This window comes from Centruroides vittatus, unplaced genomic scaffold (assembly GCF_030686945.1).
Source record: "Centruroides vittatus isolate TY-2023 unplaced genomic scaffold, ASM3068694v2 contig_459, whole genome shotgun sequence".
Classification (NCBI taxonomy): Eukaryota; Metazoa; Arthropoda; class Arachnida; order Scorpiones; family Buthidae; genus Centruroides; species Centruroides vittatus.
In genome coordinates, this window is record NW_027122255.1 from 2,413,810 (window position 1) to 2,435,281 (window position 21,472).

The 21,472-nt window shown below is 32.0% G+C and overlaps 1 protein-coding gene across 3 annotated transcripts in view; it reads right to left on the reverse strand.

The window, feature by feature from the left end:
* The window catches only part of LOC136977458 (uncharacterized), a 42,515-nt gene extending 32,307 nt beyond the window's left edge, over positions 1–10,208 (reverse strand). For 2 of the 3 annotated variants that reach the window (XM_067272951.1, XM_067272950.1), the window contains exons 1-2: positions 9,908–10,208; positions 2,279–2,449 (exon numbers count right to left, since the gene is read on the reverse strand). In XM_067272951.1, coding sequence (XP_067129052.1) covers positions 2,279–2,449; positions 9,908–10,199 — 463 coding nt within the window. In that variant the 5' untranslated portion in view covers positions 10,200–10,208. The remainder of the gene's footprint in view (positions 1–2,278; positions 2,450–9,907) is intronic. The other variant, XM_067272952.1, reaches the window with a different exon arrangement.
* Positions 10,209–21,472: the final 11,264 nt, after the last annotated feature.

Below are 21,472 nucleotides of genomic sequence, written 5' to 3' on the forward strand. Positions count from 1 at the left end.
GGTCGGATAACCGAAAAGTATGAAAAAATACATTATTAGTATAGTGTATTAGGCCTGGTTTAAATACTAGCCTCCCTTTCATAGTCGAGCCAGTGCTGCCAGCTAAAACATGCAAAAATTTAACAAAAATATTATTAAAGTAGCCAAGACATAACCAAATATTGTAGCGCCACATCACTAGCAGACATTTGAATTTGCCGACTAGAACGCGGTCGGTTAACCGATAAGTTGGTTAATCGGGGGTCGGATAAGCGATGCTCTACTGTATTCTAGCATTTTTACAAAATTTTTATATTTAAACACTCCACAACACTTCCTTCTTCTTATCGGACCAATGAAATTATGCCATTTCATACCAACCAAGTATCATGATAAACATGAGAATAACAGGCTGAAATAACCAAACTTTTTATATGGTTTTTGTTTTAATGTGTGCTGTATTTTCTAACTCTTGTATTATATCATATTATATTATAGTATTTGATTTATATAACTACAAAGGTTATCTTATGTAATGGTTTATCACACCAAGTGATCAATACTGTGAGAAACCAGACTTAATGAAAATTTGGAGAGAAAATTCATTTTTCATCTTTTAAAAGTTTTTTCAATTTTATTACCGGAGGATGATCACATCTCTCTCCCTGGAGTCGTTTCCTTTCCCAGGGAACTCATCAAATGTTCATTGGAAACTAATAGAAAAAAATTCATGATTGGTAAAAAAGGATAACCTGATTCACGTTATCCTTTCACAAACGTAAAAAAGGGCCCCGAAAAAAAGAGGAGAGTATCGTTGTCGTCCAGGCTATCAAGGATTTCATACTGTTTTTTTTTTTACACCTTTGAACTCCCCAGATTATTATATCCAGTTTGCCAGTTATCCATTATTATGTCCGACTGCCATCAAGAAAAAAAGGAAAAATTAACACCTCCCCACCGCTCCAACTGAAAGTCAGCTATCCCAAAAATCTGCACATCTAAGTGCATCAAAGGCAGATATACCAACTCGTGGTTTCTTGCAAACTCTCTCTCTTGACCGTTATACAATAGCATAGAGCTATGTAGTCCTTTTTGTTGAATTAAATCGGTTATTTTAGTTGTTAATCTTGTATCTGAGTGATTCACTTCTGATCCGTCTCGCGACCCTCCTCTATCCCGAATCTGATTGTCTGCACACATGACCATTCGTACGAATTCCGAATTTGCAGCCATTAAGGTTTCTGTGTCTATCCTGATGAGGCACTAAAGAGGCGCCGACCCTCTGGTCACAATACTATAATAAACATAAGGGTTAGAAGTATTATTAGAAAAAATAATCTAATATTCTTAATCTTTGCTGTTATTTTTTGCCCAAGTAATGCTGGGCTCATCTGCTAGTGTATATATAGTTTTGAAGGAGATGGTAAAGGCACTGTAATCCATTGCTACACTCTTGATTGTAATGGAACAAAGAACCTGAGACAGAGAGAAGAGAATGCATTTTGTCTGAAAAGTTAGATTTATAAAAGTAAGTATGATGGCCAGATAACAGATGACTAAGGCATCAGCCTGATGCTCAGGGGAATCAAGGATCAAATCCAGACAAGCAACTGGAATTTTTTCATCAGAGATCCCTGACACATTCAGGTGTTAAGTCCCTTATCACCTGGCTATTCTCATTGTGGACCAGGTCAAAGCAATGAAAAATACAGCAACAATTAAAATTTTGGTGATGCCCTCTGTTATAAAAAGTTTTTAATAAAATATGATATTTTTAATTATTATAAAATGGCAAAAAGCTTAATTTTGAGGATAGGGATGAGTTTTATAAAAAAGTTGTAAATGCTAATAACAAGTAAAATCATCATTATGACCCTACTGAATACACATGACCCCCATTATCTCCCCACCCCCTTGACCTTTAACCACCAAAATTTAATAGCATCAATCCCTCTAATAAACAAACCTCCCTGCAAAATTTCAGAAATTTTTGACAAAAAAGCACAGCAGTTATTAAGCTTCAAACAAAATGAACAAAATCATGCCCCACACACACACACTCATACATACATACAGAAATTACTTCTAAATTTTTTTTTTGCATTTCGCAATGTTTTAAGGTGTCCTGAGTCCAAAAATGTAAAAATCTTGGAGAGTCATTTTTTCGACCAATTGCCATACTTTTCCTCTGTTATATATAATGGCCAGGAAAGTAAGACGAAAGGTTTTCTTAGTGCCCACAAAGAGCAGGGAAAAAAGTACAATTGTAATTATAAAATCAATATTTTTAATGTCATACCTATTTTATAACATTTTCCAACAGTCCAATAAAATTTTTGATGATATATCCAATGAAATCTGTCTACATATACATGCTTATCATCACAGTCACATTTATTATTGATACACATCATTTTTGTAAAATGTCTCTTGCAATCAAAATCATCATCACAAACACTTCCTTTATTCCCTATTAATTTAAAAATATGATAATATTAGTTACAAAGGTTTAATTAATTTACATGGATTTTTATTAATTTAATTAGAAAAACATTAATTCATTAAATTTCACATCTTATTTCTTTTGTACAAAAACAAAAAAATTTAATGTAGTAATTATTAATTAATAAAATTATTCCAAAATTTTGTTTCTTTACTTTAATTATAACTAATCTAATATTTTGTTCTACTCTAAAAAAAATTTGTTATTGTTGATTCTAATTATTAAAACAATAGGAAAAAAAATATATATATTATCTTAATATTGCTATTTTGTAACATTTTTTTATAAATATAATTGTGCAAGTAGGAACTAAAACCTAAAACACCTTGACCTAAGCTATTTATGAAGAATATAAGTCTAAAATTATGTGTTAAAATAAAGAAATCCATTAAAAACCACACAATTAACATTTTCTAAGACAGTCTCATTCAGGTTGTCCATTAAAGTGAATAGTTTCTTTCTTTTCTTTTCTTTTCAAATTAAACAAATTCAGCTAATTTTCAATTTAAAAAAAAAATGTACCACTTGACAAATAATCTAAAGTGAAGTTTTGATCTCAAAAACATTTATCTTATGTTTTCAATGAACTTTTTTTTGTAAGTAAATTTAGATCTAAATTTATTGTTCAGTCTTTACATAAAAATTACTTAAATGAAGCAGTGCATAGCAAACATAACTGGTGCTCGACACTTTATTGGCACCCCCCTCCCCCTCCAGAAACACATATAGTTTGTCTTAGAGACCATTTGGGTGCTCCTCTGCAAGTGGCACCTGGTGCATGATACACCCCCTTGCACTCCCTCGCTACACCACTGAAATAAAGTCAATAAAGTAATTCAATAATTATTGAATTATTGAAAAAAATCTTTGAGGCCATTCAAGTATTATGTAATGCTGAATAGTGGAATGATGGTAAGGTCTTAGCATTATGAAGTGTTAAAGGAGAATGGGAGAGTTTGACCTTGCATTATGTAACACCAAAAATGTTTTGAAAGATGTAAAAGTGTTTGGTAAACAGTATAGTGATTCATGTGATAATTAAATGTGTTATGGTACCATTTTATGAGTTTAGTAAGCTCACCATTGTTGATTATTAATTAATATATACATTGAGCTTTGACAAAAGAATTGTAATCATTCCTGTTTCATCTGCCATAATTGAACCCACTTCATACTTGATTCTATTTGGAATAAAACTTACAAATTTAAAAAGTAAGGGGAGAGAGATTTTATGTACTGATGCCACAGTCTTGATCTTATAATAAACATGTAGCCCAAAAAGCAGTCTAATTCCTAAGAAATTTTCATTCTGAGAAAAGCAATTTGAATTACATCTTTTAAATTACCTCTAGATTGGTAGATTTATATATTTTTTCATTTGTTTATCTGCCATAGAAAGATAATATTTTGAAAAGAACATTATTTTTAATATTAGTAAATAGATGAAGGATTATAATGTTTTCTATATAACATAAGTTCATTCTTTAATGAAATTAGAATAAATCTAATAGATTTTTTTAAAATGACAAGCTCGAAACTCCGTAAACAGTTATTAATTTTAAATGCTCACAGTTAGTGATAATAGTAGACCCAAGGCATTATATAATAAGCTATGTAATTCACTGTTGTTATTTTCATTAGATCTATTATTTCTAGAGACGATTAATCAGAATCGGGAATCAGAGATTTTCCGAGTATCGGAATCGAATCTCGTCACAATTTCTGATTCTTGAAAACGATTCTTCCACATTTTATAAGAAAATTAATTATTTGTTTCACTCGAAGATTAAAAATGTTTTAAATTATGATATTAACAATTAAATATTAGTTTATTGGAAACTTTCATGTCAACAAAGCAGAGAGTACATGACGCCCTCCCCCTCGAGGTGACATCTGTCACGGCAGACACTAAACCATGGTTTAGTGTCTATCTAGGTAATCTAGTAACTAGGTTTACAGTCCACCATAGTAACTGTTCCCATTTTAGGGGAGATAGGATGACTAGTGTGACATCCAATTGGCTTGACTGGGAATTTGTATTATAGAGGGTGTAACAGAAAGATGTGTAAAAGATTTGAGGGGTTATAGAGGAGTTAATTTCAAATTGAAAGCTCTAGGGCCATTTTTTAGTTTCAAGCATTCATTTTGAGTTATAAGCGATTTTTTAAAATGTGATGTCACTTCCTGTTTAGCGATGTACAGGAAGTGACATCACATTTTATCGTTTTCGTTTTCAAGAATCAGAAATTGATATGAAAATATTTGTTGATAATTGCAGGCCTCGCATAAAGAACATGAATTGAAAAATTCATTTGATTTACAATTTTAAAACTTCAAAACAACTTTTAAACAGTTTTTAAAAACATTATTTTCAATTTTGATTGATTTGGTTTTAATATTAATTAATTTGATTTTATTTTCGGTTTCAGTATAAAGGCCAGAGTTTTAATTATTATTTTATTCCATTTTGTCTGCATTTTTTGAATCCTTAATTCCCTTTTTTAAATTAATTGCAAGTCTTTTTTTCTGTTGTGATGTGACTATAGAAATTGTTTGTGTTGTTTCGCACAAAAGATAATCAAATTTAAATTTATTTTAATTTTTTAGTAATTTCATTAATTTTTGTTTCATGAATTTGCCTGCTTTTTAAAAATTTTAATTATAAGTGAGTTAACATTGAACTATCGGGCTATCGAGTTTCAAACGGAGGCAAAAATGTTTAAGTGTTAGCAAAACAGTTTAAAATGTAAACAAAATTATATTTTAATTGAAACAATATTACATAAAATTGTTTTCAATATTTAGTTTGTTTACTTATAATGATAAAACAACTTTCTCATTATAATTATACAAGTTTTTATGATGATTTACAGATGTGATGTAATATGTTAAGTTTTTAAAGGATATTTTCATGATTCTGAGAAAAATATTTGTTTGCACTGTTTAATGCCTTTTAGAGTTTTAAAAATTGATTTTTTAAGATGAGTTGCTCTAGATTAGATTCCCAAACCTTTTTGAACCACCGCCCTCTTAGTTCCATAAAAGTTATACCCAATGCAACCTAACCCATTTCCTTTGTTTGAAGAGACTTGAAAATATAAGGAAAACGTTTTTCTTTACACACTTTGTGTCCTTACAAAACATTGTTCTCAACACCTGGAAACCATTAAACGCAATGTTTCTTCTTACCGATTTCAATAATAAAGGAAAAGGTTTTTTTTAAAAAAATTAAGCTATTGGCTTTTTTTCAGTAACATATCACACAGGGGGCAGTTATTGATATAGGTTTTATTGATGGAGAAAATGCATTTTGGATCTTAATAACCCCCCTCCAGTCCTTATTCTTTACAAAAGAAATGCTAGAGAAATATTACACCGCAGATAATAATACAGATAATATTTTTTTAAAATCTGTATTATTATCTTGCTGTAATATTTATCTATCATTTCTTTTGTAAAGAATAAGAATTGAAAAGGAGTCATTATGACCCAAAATGCATTTCTTCCATCAATAAAGCCTATATCAATAACTGTTCCCTGTGTGATATGTTACTGAAAAAAGCAAATAGCTTTAATTTTTTTTAAAAATCTGCAAAAACCAGTAACTGAACATTTAATTAAGGGAAAGATTATAGTTGTATATTCTGAAACCAAAGAGAAAGGTTGTCAGTGAACCCAACCTTCACCTATGGTCACCATTCAGTATCCTACCTCCAGCATCCCCTGCCGCCTACTTGCCTCTTTCTCCCCCAGGTTTACTTACTCCCACAGGGGAGTTGTGCCCATCTTGGGAACCACTGATCTTAATATTCGTGGCTTAAGTGAATGAATTCAAAAATTGGTTATCTTGTGACAATGATATTTGTTTGGTTCATTTGCCAGACCTCATTTAGTACTAAATACAAGGAGTTAAATCATTTACAAGACAGGTCCATTGCAAGAAATGCATATTATCATTTATCTTCCCCTAAATATAAATATAAAAATGATGATTGATAATTAAATTGTTTAAAATAGAAATACTGTGTACACTACATATTTTGTGGCATTGACCTTTTTAAGGATATTCAGCCATTTCAAAAAGTTTTTCCAATGCTAAAGTCCTGTGCACAAGTAAAAATCTAGGAATCTTATTCAATTTGCCCTCTGCTCAAATGAACACATTTACTGCATTCAGATACTGAATTTATATTTTTATCCTTATTTTGTATGCAAATGTGGATAAGTTTTCAGTGTTCCTTTTGTCAACAATTCTTTACAGATTATCTGTTACAAATTTAAAAACAGATAATCCATAATACATATATAGATTTTTTTGTAAAAATTTTTACACTTGTGGAATTTCAACACAACAAAATTCAACATCCAAATGCTATGTGTTCCAGACGAGTATAGGATGAATTAAATAAAACTCCTATTTGTTATGCACAAAACATGTCAAACATTAGAACATTTTTGAAGTGGCTAAGTAGCCAAAAAAAATAGGTCATCATAAAGATTTTTTTGTACAATATATTCCTGTTGTCAACAATTTTTTATGCATTATCTTTATTTTTTTAATATATATTTATATTTTAAAAAATGTTTATGCCTGTGGAATTTCAATTTTTAATATATTACCAATTCTGTTTTTACACAGTAGATATGTTCTTATAAAATCCATGTAAAAACCTGTGTAAAAAAAATACTGTACATATGGAAAAATGGAACATCTTAAAAAAAAGTAAAAATAAAATGAAAAACTGATTAATATAATAGAATGTGCTTAAAGAAAATATTTCAATTTTAGCTAATAAATCAGAAGAGGAACAATTTTCATTTACTTATCAGCAAAATTTAATAAATTTGTATTATTCAAGCAAATTTTATTGTATTTTTCATTTGACTTTTTCAATTAAATACTAAAATGCCTATAGCTTATACACCAAATGCCATACAGAAACTATTCTGCATTGATAGAAATCAAAACAAATATATCAATACAAACAAGTCATCAAACTTCAAAAAAATTTTTTCAGATTGCTTCAATTGCAGAATAAAGTTGAAATAAAAGACTGTCAGTATATATGTTTGAATAAATTTTTTAAAATTTACTTGTGTGTGTGGTGTGTGTTGCATCATTAAATGCAATTTCTAAGAATTTCTTTTTTACAAGCAATTTTCCACAAAAGGAAGTAAATATTTTTTCTTAGAATTAAAATCAAATGTGGAATTTTAAAAAGGCAAATTTGTTGAAATGTGTTAGATCAAAACAAATTATCTAAAAAGAATCCATGTAAAAACAGAATTGGATGTATTTAAATTCCCAAAACCAGTTATTTTATTGCTTAAAATAAAATTATTATATTTTATTTCATAATCATTTTGTAATTTTACTTCCTTAATGAATACCTTATTGACACAAAATTAATTATTATAAAATATAGATTATTTATACATATTTATTTAATTAATATAAACATACTTCAACAAATTTCTATATATTTCAATAAAATTTTTATTAAAATAATAAAATCAAAGCAACTTAGTTCCAGGAGTCATGAATTTTCTTTACTATTGACTATTATTTAATGATTAATGTAACAGTGTCACCATCATTAAATATGATGGAGTGTAAAAGGTAAAATTGCAGTTGAGTAAGGGGTTTAGACCCTTCCAAATTTTAGGTTTCCTTAAATGACCAAAAAGATCAAGTAAACCATATCTGTAATTGTAACCCTTGGTGAGATATTCACATCCAAAATTTCCTTGCTAAACATATGATAGGTGTCATGCTGCAGTCAGAGCAAAGGCATTTTTTGTGTCATATGAGCTTTTAGCTGTCTCTAGTAAAGTGAAAAACAGTCAATTTTTAGCATTGTTTTGAGAAATAGTTCTGGATTTTTTCACTTAAATTTTACCCCATTTTTGAAGGTCTTCAAAATTCCAGATAGGCTGATTTCAGGAGGCTATATCTTGCAAAGGGGTTACATGTAAACCATTAGTTCTTTTGCCTTATTTACTCCTATGGGCATGGTCTACAGCACTAATAGTGTTCCAACCATCTCATTCAGAACTGCATTCGTACCATGTAGAATAATTATTTAAAATTTAAAAAAAATTATTAAAAATATAAATAGTAAAATATTTATTAACGCTAGAAATATGAAACTTTATAAAGTTATACTTAAATAACACAATATATTAACATTATTTAAAATTTTTGTTTATTTAAATAATTAATTTTGTTTTTAAAATGTGAATATTCTATTAATGAAATAAATTATTTATTTAGGACTTGCAAGACATTTATTGAAAATGGAGTGTAAGGAAATAATTGTGGAAAAAACAGTTTAGAAAAACGACAATTCTAATAATCTAATTCAATTCAAGCATATTGGGTCAAAATAAGCATAACACAGAAAACTAAACAGTAATTTAAAGTGTAAATTATGTTTCTCTTTAATTTATATCAGATCCTCATCTAATTTTCTCAAAGATCAATCCGTACGATTTAAAATATGACAAGTGTATTTTATCCAAATAACTTTTATATTAATATAATTAATTTTTAATTATTTAATGTTATAAAAATTCACAAGTTCCTTAAACATAAAAAAAATGAAATTTAACTAAACTGTATCAATTTAATTTTTGCTTTTGAATAATTTATTTACTTAAATTCAATTATAGTATCAAAATTCAATTCATTTTAATTAAGTCAGCAAAATACTGTGCAAGATTTGCAAGGTTTTAATACAAATATCTAAATAACAGATTTTATTTATCGAATTACTCTATTATTTTGATACATTAATCACAATTATTGTAAAAATATAAATTACATTATTTTGAAATTCATATAATAGATACGAAAAATACAAATAGGCAGATGATTTTATAATACAGGAAGAAAAACATTACGAATAAGAATTCTTGATTTAGACACCCACAACTGCCATAAATAATCGGGCTATAATTTAGAATTATTAATTAAAAATTACAAATAAATTTGACACTTGTAATTTGTAATTCTTAATTAATATTTCCAAATTATAGCCCCATTATTTACAGCAGTTGTGGATGTCTATTTGCTATGCATTGGGTTTCAGTTGGCATTTATATTTGTAAATTCTTGATTTATGCTTAGAATCGAAGCATAAACTGCAAAATTGTATAAATTACTTCAAATGTAAAGAAATTGGATAATTTTTCTCTAATAAATTAAAGTCCAAACAAATAGCAAACATGTTTTTGTGAAAAATGCATTTAAAGGCAAAAAATAAAATTGGAATTATAGTTTTGTTCTAATACATTAGTATTTTTATTTATTCAAATTAGAAAGTAACTCTTGTTTATTTTTATATTATCCATTATTTAAACAGTTCAAAGAATATTATAAATTATTTAAGTTGCTTATAAATAAAGTTTTAATATTTAACTTACCAAAATTTGTGGAAATACCACCATCACTTGAAGTAGGTCCTTCAGATATATGTGAATTATTCATTTTTGATAAAGATGAATTAACTGTCATAACTAAGTACACGGTATTAATTATAGGAAAACTTGAATTTAATTTACGTGAAGCATTATCTGCTTGAGAAGACGAGTTGAAATTATTTAAAAGAGGCGATTGAAATTCCATACATAACGATGTACTTATGGTGGTAAAATATAAAATTAATAAATAGTTTAAAACAAATAATTCTTTTGGAAAATTAATAAACGAATTCATTCTTTACTATAAAAAATATAAATTCGTAATTATTACGAATTTATTTTTATAATTTTTTTACAAGGAAAATGTTGTTAATCCAAAATGATAATTTCTTTGAATTTGAAAGTTAATTTTTAAAAAATTCATTTGTTTTTCCTAATTTATCAATACATTTTCATCCGTTTTACGTTAAAAACAGTATTAGATGCAATAAATTTAAATTTAAACTACGAAAAAAGAAATTGACAACTTCGAGTGTTCAAAACACAGGCACAACTACCATACACACACATAACCACGTGATAACAACTACAATGATGTCATAACGTGACGTAATAAACATACAGAGATTTTATTGGTTATTAAGTGGTCATCGACGAAGTCGTTTTTCGTGATGCAATTTCTTTTTCTTTTAAATAAAAAACCTGGGTATTTTATATTTTATGATCAAATATTTCCTCTACAAAATAATAATAATAATAAAAAGACATAATTAGGGAAATTTGTTCTAAATTTATGTATTCTTTTATTTTATACCATTTTTATATCACGTAATTAAAGGTATAAATTTTAATTAAAATTCAAAAATATTTCAATTAAAAATTAATTAATATATAAGATTGCATATCTATAATTTCTCGTGAATCATTGATATAATTAACATTTGAATTTTCTATTTTGTTAAGTTCTGTATTATCGTTCTTTCAAATTATTGTCCCATAGAATTCATGCAAGAGCAATTTAAAACAAAACAAATTAATACAACTATTATCAAATTAGAATAGTTTCTATTTTCAATTCATTTCCATATGAAATATTTACACAGTAAATATACAATCAGCCTTTCGTATTCGCCGATTCAACCAACCGTAAAATAAATATATTTGGAAAAAATCCAGAAAGTTTCATACAGCAAAACTTCAATTTGCTTTTATTTTATAACAGAATAATGAGTCATCTTTCATTTCGAACGAACTCATCACATACATGACCCTTTTTCTGCTAGCGCCGTCCAGTCACTGCTAAGAACGTGCCGATAGTGCCGATACCGTATCGATATTTTCCTTCGATACTGAGTACTTTTTTATTCGATACTCTTCTTCGGGAATCGGATTCGGTATTGTAACATTTTTCACAGACAGGTAAAGTCATACCGAAACCAAATTTTGCAGTCTAATCTGAAACTTAAAGTTTAGTCAAGCACTACAGACAGAAAGCGAAACAAACTTTGTCGGTGTGTGCGTGTGCGTGTGCGTGTGCGTGTGCGTGTGCGCGTGTTTATCATCGTGACGAATTCATAAATATCAAGAATATATCGAAAAAAAGTAAGCTACGGACATATTACAGTATTTTCTCCGAGTTGATAGCAAAACGGCTAAATGTAAAGTGCGCTTTAAAGGAAAAGTATGATGTACACGGATAAGCCACTGGTAATTTCAGGCGGAGAGCACATATTTTACCGTAAATTAATTTAAAATACAATTAAAAATTGCAGTTTACAGTTTTCGCCCATCTCTCTTCAGTCTATAAACAATAAAATTGTTTTCTAGCATACAGTTAATAATTTTGCTTTTTAAACAAAGATGTAAAATACGAAAATAACTTAACAAAAGTACAATCCGCCACAGAGTTTACACCGATATTTTGGGCCTGTCGCGATCGCGTAACATTGTTCTTTTATTTTTATATATGACGTCATCTATTAACATTCTGCTATTCAAATTAGTTAAGATATAATTATTTTTAATCGCTACATGTTCTACAAATTTCTGTAGATATACATGGTGTTGTAGAAATAAAATTTTAATATTATTTTTACTGCATTGCGATTCGGTATTTTTGAATTTAAACTCCAACGGATCACCGGTGTTCTCTTCCGCACTTAATATTCCGTTAATTAATTAACTCATCTGCCCGTGTTTCTCTGTAATCCGAGTACGGGCCACCGTGTAATTTCTTTACAAGATAATCTTCTAAGTAGAATTGCGAAAATGTACTAACGGTCTACATTTCACTATAATACAACACCTTAATTTTGCTGAGAATTAGATATTTTAATCACAAACGCTTTCAACCTGATTAACAGGCCATCTTCAGGTCTAAAAAACGATAATGGAACAGAAACGTTCCATGTATAGAATATAAATATTTAAATCAAAATTTTTAGAACAAAAATTTAAAAAATATACAATAGAGACGGAATAAAATATAAAATTAAAATATACAAGAGAATAAATAAAAATAAACTAAAAAATATAATATACATAATAAATCTTCCCATAACTGATTCTAGCATGAGTTTTCAGTGAATTTTTTAATCATGTATTTCCACGCCGACGACAGGCTCTCAGCATCTCTCGCATTCAAACACCCTTCCCGTAGCCTACTCTTATATATTTCAATCTTCTCCGCTGTCATTGATAAAGTGGGGGAAGATACTGGTTTTATAATCGTTGCCTCGTCCCATTTTACTATCGAACCTTGGACTTGCGACATTTGTGACAAAACCGTGGTATTGGATCCTTTTTTTACGTTATACCGATGTTCTTTTAGCCTTACCCCTAAGCTCCTGTTGGTGACGCCGATGTAGTCTTTCTTAACATCTAGTTGGATGTTTTCATAAGGAACTTTATAGACCCCTGGTTTCTCTTCTGTCTTTATTCTATCCTTATCATTTCTCAATATCTTATATAAATTTGGGGCTCTTTTTAAAATCATTCTTGCTTGTTTCTTATTAGCCACTTCTTTCATAATACTGTTCAAATTACCGTTATACGTAAACTTCAAGCGTCTATTGTGATCCGTATTTAATCCTTGTTTCTCATTGTTCTTTTCATATTTTTTGAGTAACCCTACTATGGTGCTTTTCTTGTAGCCTAGGGCCTGAGCTACTTGCAATATTCTTTCAATTTCTTTATTTCTGTCACCGATTCTATCACAATACAAATAGGCTCTTCTTATCAAAGTTTGAAACGCAGCCATTTTATATCGATATGGATCCATGGACTGTGCTGGTATATATAGCGGGGTGTGAGTAGGTTTAACATATACGCTTGTGGACAAATGATCTCCCATGAACTTTATATTAATGTCTAAGAAGTGCACACTCACGGAACTTTTTTGCTCTAACTTTAATCTAAGACCATCTTTGTTATTATTGATTTTATTCAAAAATTCATGTATCCTGCCACTGTTTCTCCATAATATAAAAACGTCATCCACATATCTGATGAAATGTATGATATCTTCCTTAAAATTTTGTAGAGCTTCTCTTTCCAACCTTCTAACCACCAACTCGCAAAGAATTCCAGAGAGGGGACTTCCCATCGGAACCCCTCTTTTCTGCCTGTAAATTCGACCACAAAATGTAAAACAAGATTGATAACATACCAGGCTAGCGAGTTCTTCTAGGTCTTGGGTGTAACTAAGCAACTGAGGGTTGTTGTTGTACATGAAATCCAATAATGCCTTCACACATGACTCAATCCTTACTGAAGGATACATACTTTCATAATCTAAAATGGTCGCAATTTCGTCCTCCATTAACGAAATATTTTGCATTTCTTTCACTACGACAAGAGGATCTTTTGCCACCAGTCTATCATCTTCTATCTGTGAGGATAAATATTCATGTAGCCTTTTCTCTAAGATAAAGGTGGGCGCCCTACATTTCTCTACTACTGGTCTTAATTCATTTCCAGTTTTGTGCGTCTTAGCAAACGCAAACAATCTTGGAGCTCCTGAATTTGGGTTGCGACATTTCTTTAGAAAAGGCAAAACGGCCGCGAGACTTGAGCGTTCCATCTTTTTGACCCTTCTGTCCAGAGATCCAATCATTTTGTCGTCAACCACTTCACATTCAGTCTTCCTGATGTAAGTATGTAATTCCCTGCTATATGTATGCCTCTTCATGACAACCAAATGTTTAGTTTTGTCCGCTTTGGTCAACACTAGATCATTCGTTCTTAACCACTCCTTCGTAAGCCATATGTCTCTCTTGCTAATATTAGTTGCTTTTTTCTTTGGGCGGTTACTGATGACAGTCTTCCATCTAAAGAATTCTTTATCTAAAGGATCCATGCCAACAATCCCTCTCTCCATCTCCTGTATGGAGGTTTCCCAACTATTCCCCACATCTGGGACAAAGTTAGGTCCTTTTTCAAGCACTTCTTTGATTTTCTTTGGTATTTCTATCCGGTCCCATACTTAATGTATTAGTTCGTTTAGAAGATACCGTGTACAAAGATGATCCGAATAAACTAACTCATATCAACAATAGGGTTGTGGATTTGGCGGAAGCAGTCAGGAAGAATTCCACTAAACATTATGTGAAAAAATTGAAATGGATTATTGGTAAACAAGTAAAAAGATTGAATAAAGGGAACCCTAATACATTCCAAGTATGGGATCGGATAGAAATACCAAAGAAAATCAAAGAAGTGCTTGAAAAAGGACCTAACTTTGTCCCAGATGTGGGGAATAGTTGGGAAACCTCCATACAGGAGATGGAGAGAGGGATTGTTGGCATGGATCCTTTAGATAAAGAATTCTTTAGATGGAAGACTGTCATCAGTAACCGCCCAAAGAAAAAAGCAACTAATATTAGCAAGAGAGACATATGGCTTACGAAGGAGTGGTTAAGAACGAATGATCTAGTGTTGACCAAAGCGGACAAAACTAAACATTTGGTTGTCATGAAGAGGCATACATATAGCAGGGAATTACATACTTACATCAGGAAGACTGAATGTGAAGTGGTTGACGACAAAATGATTGGATCTCTGGACAGAAGGGTCAAAAAGATGGAACGCTCAAGTCTCGCGGCCGTTTTGCCTTTTCTAAAGAAATGTCGCAACCCAAATTCAGGAGCTCCAAGATTGTTTGCGTTTGCTAAGACGCACAAAACTGGAAATGAATTAAGACCAGTAGTAGAGAAATGTAGGGCGCCCACCTTTATCTTAGAGAAAAGGCTACATGAATATTTATCCTCACAGATAGAAGATGATAGACTGGTGGCAAAAGATCCTCTTGTCGTAGTGAAAGAAATGCAAAATATTTCGTTAATGGAGGACGAAATTGCGACCATTTTAGATTATGAAAGTATGTATCCTTCAGTAAGGATTGAGTCATGTGTGAAGGCATTATTGGATTTCATGTACAACAACAACCCTCAGTTGCTTAGTTACACCCAAGACCTAGAAGAACTCGCTAGCCTGGTATGTTATCAATCTTGTTTTACATTTTGTGGTCGAATTTACAGGCAGAAAAGAGGGGTTCCGATGGGAAGTCCCCTCTCTGGAATTCTTTGCGAGTTGGTAGTTAGAAGGTTGGAAAGAGAAGCTCTACAAAATTTTAAGGAAGATATCATACATTTCATCAGATATGTGGATGACGTTTTTATATTATGGAGAAACAGTGGCAGGATACATGAATTTTTGAATAAAATCAATAATAACAAAGATGGTCTTAGATTAAAGTTAGAGCAAAAAAGTTCCGTGAGTGTGCACTTCTTAGACATTAATATAAAGTTCATGGGAGATCATTTGTCCACAAGCGTATATGTTAAACCTACTCACACCCCGCTATATATACCAGCACAGTCCATGGATCCATATCGATATAAAATGGCTGCGTTTCAAACTTTGATAAGAAGAGCCTATTTGTATTGTGATAGAATCGGTGACAGAAATAAAGAAATTGAAAGAATATTGCAAGTAGCTCAGGCCCTAGGCTACAAGAAAAGCACCATAGTAGGGTTACTCAAAAAATATGAAAAGAACAATGAGAAACAAGGATTAAATACGGATCACAATAGACGCTTGAAGTTTACGTATAACGGTAATTTGAACAGTATTATGAAAGAAGTGGCTAATAAGAAACAAGCAAGAATGATTTTAAAAAGAGCCCCAAATTTATATAAGATATTGAGAAATGATAAGGATAGAATAAAGACAGAAGAGAAACCAGGGGTCTATAAAGTTCCTTATGAAAACATCCAACTAGATGTTAAGAAAGACTACATCGGCGTCACCAACAGGAGCTTAGGGGTAAGGCTAAAAGAACATCGGTATAACGTAAAAAAAGGATCCAATACCACGGTTTTGTCACAAATGTCGCAAGTCCAAGGTTCGATAGTAAAATGGGACGAGGCAACGATTATAAAACCAGTATCTTCCCCCACTTTATCAATGACAGCGGAGAAGATTGAAATATATAAGAGTAGGCTACGGGAAGGGTGTTTGAATGCGAGAGATGCTGAGAGCCTGTCGTCGGCGTGGAAATACATGATTAAAAAATTCACTGAAAACTCATGCTAGAATCAGTTATGGGAAGATTTATTATGTATATTATATTTTTTAGTTTATTTTTATTTATTCTCTTGTATATTTTAATTTTATATTTTATTCCGTCTCTATTGTATATTTTTTAAATTTTTGTTCTAAAAATTTTGATTTAAATATTTATATTCTATACATGGAACGTTTCTGTTCCATTATCGTTTTTTAGACCTGAAGATGGCCTGTTAATCAGGTTGAAAGCGTTTGTGATTAAAATATCTAATTCTCAGCAAAATTAAGGTGTTGTATTATAGTGGTTTACTTGCTGAGCACTTTTACTGTTATGGTCTACATTTCCTCCCACCGCCCTTCGGGTTTATGAGTTTTGAATGTAATTTCTAATATATGCGTTCTACTCTTTGATAGAATTTCAGTTGTGGAACACTCTTCTAGTTCTATAAAATCGTCATTCTTTCCCATTCGTTAGCAACTGAACTAAGTTATTCTGCTTTATCCGCCAGAAGAACAATTGTATTATTGTGTTGTAGGCTTAGAGAAACATTTTCAACTCCTTCCTGTCGACCAACTGCCGAAATTTAAATTCGAAGAAACGCGTAATATTTTTTGTAATAAATAATATATTTTGAGACTTGAATATTTGAAATGTATCTAAAATAAAATCAATATAAAATAGTTTTTCTTTCGTATTCAAATTTCCGTTTTCCGCAGGAAATTCTTCTCCAAATTGCCGCGGGCCAAGTCTAAATGCAGCCTGTCAAATCTTTGGCGACTTGTCGCTGATTTCTGGTGTTTACGATTAGAATAATTTCCATGCGTTTCTTCTTAAGACCGCTCTTGCGCAAGAAAAAGTAATGCGGAAAAAGAATACAGAAAAGTAATTCTATAGTGGTTCTGTGCGAAATATACATCGTGTCCTCGTCAGATCCGGAAAAGAATTTACGCAATCGGATATTATTGTAATGACGTCACGGCCGAGATGGGGGAAAACGTTATTGTAGCATTTAGTTGGCATGTCTGCGTGTCGATGGATGGAATCTCTTCTATAGACGATTGCATAAAATTCCGATTGCTCTTTTACTTCAAATACTATATTCTTTCGAAACTCTTTATTATGCAGTGGTGATGACGTAAATCTATACTTGATTGCTATCGGTGCAAGAAAGTCCTTTTCCCTATTGCGTAAAAGGAAAGTTAGACACGATTTTCTGCACTGGTTTTGTGGTACGGAAAGGGAAAATTTCTCTAAATACGTTTTCCGCAATTTTTTCCTTAAGGGGCTTTACTCAAAACCATTATCTGCCTATAAAGAAATAAACAAAAATCGACACAAATCTTACGGTTCGAAGATTTAGTAGACACTCTGATAACACAGTGCGATTTAAAATCCGTCCGCACTGGACTTGGAAACGACAGGCGCTTCCAGGAACGAAATAATGACTTGACGCGTCCAAAGATACAAAGTAAATCATGACGTCGGCAAATCAGCCCAGCCACTTAGGGGCGAAGACCCTTTACCATCGCACTATATAATCCATACCTAGCTAACGTGGGAGAGAGAGAGAGAGAGAGAGAGAGATTGCCTATTCAGAATACAACTAAAATGCGCGGTTAGTAGAATCGCAATTGCCGAAACACAGTCTAAAAGAAACAGGGGATAGAAAAATCAATATATAAGTTATATTAACATAACGAAAACTTTTATAAACCATAGGAAAGTTTAAAATATCCTAAAACTGTTTGAGAAGCGAAGCAACTAAAGAATTAACCAGGCATTTTGCTTTTCAAATAGCTTTATAGACTTTCCATATTTCCACCGAAATATTACAAGACATTTTTCATTAAAATGCTACCATTAAAGAAAATGCAGTCTTGTAATATTTCGGTGTAAATGATAATTGAATTAGAAATGCCTTGTGTGTTATGCGAAAAATGTATATACGAATTTCGGGGCTACACTGCTATATAAAGGAATTTATATAAGATTTCAGTACTTAGATGTGACGAATAGAGTAAGGTTCGAGAGAATTAAGTGGACGATAATCATTTTTGCATAATTTGGCCACGTAAAATGAAAAAATACACACATTTATGTCGAATGGAAAATTTAATACGGTTATCTTTTATTGTCGTTAAGCAATTGTTATCGTTGTTACGAAATACATTGTCGTTTGCATTGTTGAAGGCTAAATGACGAATTTTACAATAAAAATGGGGATTTCACGGGGGTTGGAAAGGGATTACATAGTTGTAAAGCAGAAAAATTGATTGGGAAGTGCAGGAAGCGTGCGATTGTGTGTGTGTGTAAGAATAAATGAATGGACGCGCGTGAAACGGACTGGAGCAAGGTCCGGTGCAGCGTTCATATTTATATTATTTCTATTTTTGGTTTTTTGGTGATCCAAGGGGGTTCTTCCAACGGGACGTGGGCCCCAGGGCCGCCGATAAAGCGAAAATCCCACAGGGGGCCCGTAGGGCAGCTTAAGAACGAAATAAGACTGGAGAGCGGCCCAGCTACAAAAAGGGGCCTGCAGGGCGGAACCGGAATCCGTATCTTAATCCGGATGTAATCGACCAACTGCAAGATCAGCGCAGGGCGCCGGATCGGCCCAACAAGCAGGCAGTTGTCCCGGGGAACCCCCCGGCTGAGCAAAGGAGCTCGGATGCCTGTTGCATTACAGATTGTAAGCAACTGGCAATAATAAGTCTATTGTTGGCGCGCGGAATTGTTAATGAATTTAATAAAAGCCAAACAATTTTTCGCGCTTATTCCTGGTGTTTCACAAGTCTAAACCATTTATTTACAAAACTGCTTCTCAAATTTTAAAAGTTTTATTCGAATTTCCATCTGAAACGGGCTGCATTTGAAAAAATTGTACTGTACACCTATGAATTTCCACTGTCGCCGCCGTCTGTCCGGCTGTCTTCCTTTGTAATCCGGAACAGCAGCGCTAGATAGATAAGTCGTGAGCAGATGTGGAAACTATAGGGTCGGAAGGCCCCGATTAAATATATACGAACTTCCGATGCAAACCGAAAGTCGCGTTATTTCAATTCAAACGTTTTCACTCAAAGGTGTTAGATAGACGTTAAAACAATTAAGTCTAGTGGAAGTACAAGCAATTTATCCAAACACCTCTTTTTTTTTTTGTAACTCTTTCCGCCCTGTGGGCACTAAGAGGGCCTTTTTTAGTAGGCCCATTATGGGTTCGGCTAGGCCCACAATGGGGCGACCGGGTGGTGAGGGACGGGGCCCGACATATCCGAACGGACCACCCCCCGAATAGGACGTATTACGAAATCAACCTTTCCCATAAGTAATGTAAAAATGATTAATCCGTTTTCATGTAAAAAAACCCTCTTGATATGGTATATTAATGGGGTTGTAAAATAATTTAAACACTGTTTGAGCACATTTATAAAAACATAAATTTTATTATAGATTTTTAAGTAATTTCAATACGTAAACGAATAGAATATACAAGAACCACAACCTTGTACGCAGTTTCTATTGAGATAGATTCCGTTATAAAATTCAAGTTGGAACAATTTTATTATAAATATATTTGTTGCAGTTTGTTATTAAAAAAATATATATATATAATAATTGAAACGAATAAGGGAAATCGATTTATTGACACAAAAAAAGAAAAAGAAAGAGCTCTCTAGCAATCGCATGGGCTCAAGAATACCGGCACATTTCATCGTAACGCAAGACGGTGTAAAGCTGAATGGTAGTGACTACCATTCAGCTTTACACCTTTATTCCGCTCGTCAAATAGTCCGTGTTTTACTTCTTATATTCTGATGAAAATCGTATTAATTTCTGTTGTACATAATTTAATGTTCATGGATAGGAAGCTGCAAAGAGATTTATTCTAGTTTGTATTTCAATACAAAAGGCTGTAATGTTGGTGCCAAGATCTTTTATCCAGGCCCATTATGAGACGGGCTGGGGTAAGGAAGGATGCATTCAATATATCGAGTACAGACCTCCCCTGAAAAAATTTCTGAGGTTGCTGATCCAGGCATGAGCAGCAATACATGATATTTGCCCCTTTGTCTGCCTGTACCATATACAAAACCAGGGCCCGCTCTAGGGGCGGGCAACCCGGACATTTGTCCGTGGCGCCATTTTGACTGTAAGTGTGAGAAAAATATTGGTGTGTTAAATACTCAATTAATAGAAAATTTCACGTATCGATTTTTTTCGTTCTCTAAAAATTTACAGTGCGTATCGTATTTATATTGTTTATGTCTAAAAGCTAAAAATATTTACACTATTATTGAAAAATTAACGCAGAATTTGTAAAGGACGATGCTTGAACTTGTTTGAACATACATATACTTTCTCTGAACAGAATCGCATTAGCACGCAAGCAGAGCGCTGCTTCAGCTTGTGTTTGAACATGCATAGACTCGCTTATACTTACCTCTAATTATAAAAGAACGGTTTCATTACACAATAGCATTATTCTTCTATCCTGAGGAAACCGTGTTTTGTATTTTCTTTTCTTTTCTTTTCTTTCGAAGACACAATGTAGTGACGTAAACTTAAACACTGGGCGAATAAAAAGGATGAAAAATTCGCCCAGTGTTTAAGTTTACGTCACTACATTGTGTCTTCGAAAGAAAAGAAAAGAAAAGCATTATTCTTGCTATTACGTCGGTAGTGATAACAAGTGGAAGTTCATAAAATTTACTTAAGTGCGATTTCTTAATTTTTAAAGGTAAGTACATCTATAATTAATTGAGTATTTAACACATCGATATTTTTCTCACACAGCCAAAATAGCGCCCCTAAACTTTGGCGCCTCGGACAAATGTCCAGGTTGCCCGCCTTTAGAGCGGGCCCTGATCTTATTAATGTTACATATTTTTTTATAATGTTGATATTAAATACTATTGCTTTATAAAAATTATATCTATCGTTTTAAAAGGAGCCATCGTAGACTACTTTCGGTAGACGGCAGCCACAGTGAGGGTACGAGAGAA